Source organism: Podarcis bocagei, assembly GCF_964188305.1.
Source record: "Podarcis bocagei genome assembly, chromosome: 8".
Taxonomy (NCBI): domain Eukaryota; kingdom Metazoa; phylum Chordata; class Lepidosauria; order Squamata; family Lacertidae; genus Podarcis; species Podarcis bocagei.
Window position 1 is genome coordinate 57673832 of NC_138133.1, and position 2408 is coordinate 57676239.

General features: G+C 36.6%; 1 protein-coding gene across 7 annotated transcripts in view; it reads left to right on the plus strand.

The window, feature by feature from the left end:
- The window catches only part of LOC308592858 (serine/threonine-protein kinase Sgk3), a 57333-nt gene extending 55928 nt beyond the window's left edge, over positions 1 to 1405 (plus strand). For all 7 annotated transcript variants that reach the window (XM_081204829.1, XM_081204830.1, XM_081204831.1 and 4 more), the window contains one exon: positions 372 to 1405. In XM_081204829.1, the coding sequence (XP_081060955.1) occupies positions 372 to 542 (171 nt within the window). In that variant the 3' untranslated portion in view covers positions 543 to 1405. The remainder of the gene's footprint in view (positions 1 to 371) is intronic.
- The last annotated feature ends 1003 nt before the right edge of the window (positions 1406 to 2408 follow it).

The window sequence follows — 2408 nt, forward strand, 5'->3', positions numbered from 1 at the left end:
AGAGCTTTAAAGTAATCATAATGATGAGATATACTAACACTAGCAAAGCAATCCTATCAGGGTGTAAAGATCTGTGGTGGAGCTACTGCTATTTCCTAAGCCCTGCCCACTTGTCCTGGCCAGGGCAGAAGGTATGGACAACTATTTTTATTTTTGGTTCCCTCCATTACTTCCACCCATAGAGAGGGAGGTCCACAATATCATATGGACCCTGGAACACTCTCCCTGGTAAGATTGTACCATTGATTATTTTGCTGATAAATTGTTTTGTTGATAAATTAATAGACCTTCCAGTTTGAACTGAAATATGAAATACTAGAGGTAGAAATCATACCTTTTTCTTACAACAATTTGTATGTTTTATTTCCTAGTCTGGTCCAGATGACATCAGAAACTTTGACACAGCATTTACAGAAGAAATGGTACCCTGTTCAGTTTGCATTTCTTCTGACTATAATATTGTAAATGCCAGTGTGCTGGAAGCAGATGATGCATTCATTGGATTTTCTTATGCACCACCTTCTGAAGACTTATTTCACTAAGATTTCTGGATTCTAAGAAATACTTGCAAGTCATCTTTAGATGGACTGGAACGTTTTGATTGTGAACGGATTCAAAAATATGTGCAACTAGTGCCTCATTTGAAATGTTGAACAAACTTTTTCTGCTGTAATATGAGGAACCTGGGCATTTTGGATTACTTCCTTACGACTGTTACACCTGCTGTACAAAAATACTTTTTGAACCAATACCTTTAGTTAGCTGTTCTTAACTTTGACTCTCTGTAAGAAAGGACACTGACTGTTTCCCCCCAAGTTTACATTGATAGCTCCAAATTGTCTGTCTTTCAAAGCAGCACACTTTCTCATTTAAAGGCCTTTGTAAGCTATCTAGTGACTTTGTGCTTGAAATGTTACTATGCAAATATTTTTGTATAGCACTGTTTTTTTAAAGAAGATAAGCATACTCTGCACAATTTGCTTGTTCTTTAAGCCAAGGTGATTTATTGGTATCACTTCTTCTTAACTCCAAGCAAGAATCTGTACAGTATTTCCCATCTTAAGGCCAAACTCTGCCACCTTTAGTTATACTGGGCCCTGAATTGCAACCATTACCACTTTACTCAAGTAATTTGATACATTCCATTAGTAAAACCTAGAAATGTGCTCTCTAGGTTAAATAAAGGTGGAACAAATTAGCCTTAAGTATTTTTTTTTATATATAGCAATGCTTCTCATAATGACTATAACGTTTTTCCTCTTCTTGTAGAAGATAAATGGCTTTTTCCAAAGAAATATATAAGGAAAAAAATGACTGCATTTGTAGAAGGGAAATTTTGTTCTTGTGTTTAGAAAACTAATATATTTCAATTTGATTGTATTAAAATTCACTTTCATGAGATCTATACTTTGATTAGTTCATGCTTGGATTAAAAAAAAGCTAACACAGTCCATTTGTAAAAAGACTGACTGGCCACAATAGACACATTTTTTTACTTGCCCAACTCTCCTAAATCTAGTGTGGAATTTTGTGGCTGGGGAAAACAGAAACCTCAAAGGAATTAATTAAATATGGAATTTACAACTTGAAGAAAATAGTTCACATGTCTTGCTTCCACTGTGGCCATTATTTGGATTTTTATACTTCCATCTAAAGTCTTGAATCATGAAAAGAAAATAGAGAGAGAGAGAGAGAGAGAGAGAGAGCGCAACAAACCCCCCAAAAACAGAACAAAATCTGGGCACTAAGAGATCTTGCAGTATCAAGCCAATGCAAACAGACTGCAACTGAGTGCCCTTGGTCAGATTATAATGGCACAATCAGGTTGCCAGGGCCCATGCCAGCAACTGGGGGCTCAGACTCTGAGCTTTGCTTTAAAAGTAAAGTAAATATCTAACCTTCCCAGAAGGAAAGTTCATATTGAGAGACTAAGCTTAGGAAGATACCTAGCACAAACTAGGAACAAAAGAGGAAAAGATAAAAACCAACAGAATTAAACTACACTTGGCAGAGGCTCCAGACAAACAAACACAACCGGTGTCCAGCTAAAAGACCCACTTTTGTGCTAGATTAGTGCATCTTTTACTGGGATCCCAAAAGGAAATTACAATCCAGCCCCCAGCAACTGAAAGAAATGCTTCTCTCACCTCAATCTAATACCCTCATGGCAACACTCCCATTGGCTATTGCTAGGTAGCAGGCACCCACCAAATTATCTGGGACTTACTTCAGAATAAACACGTTTAGATGTAGGTTTCTTAGTTTAGCCACTCCTTTTTATACAAGTACTTTAATACAGAGGTCTAATTAATCCAGAATAAATATATCCTCGTCTATTTATATATCTTTCATTCACAAACATGTGCCAACAAAGGGGAGGGAAGCAGATATTTCCTTTTTTTCATGCT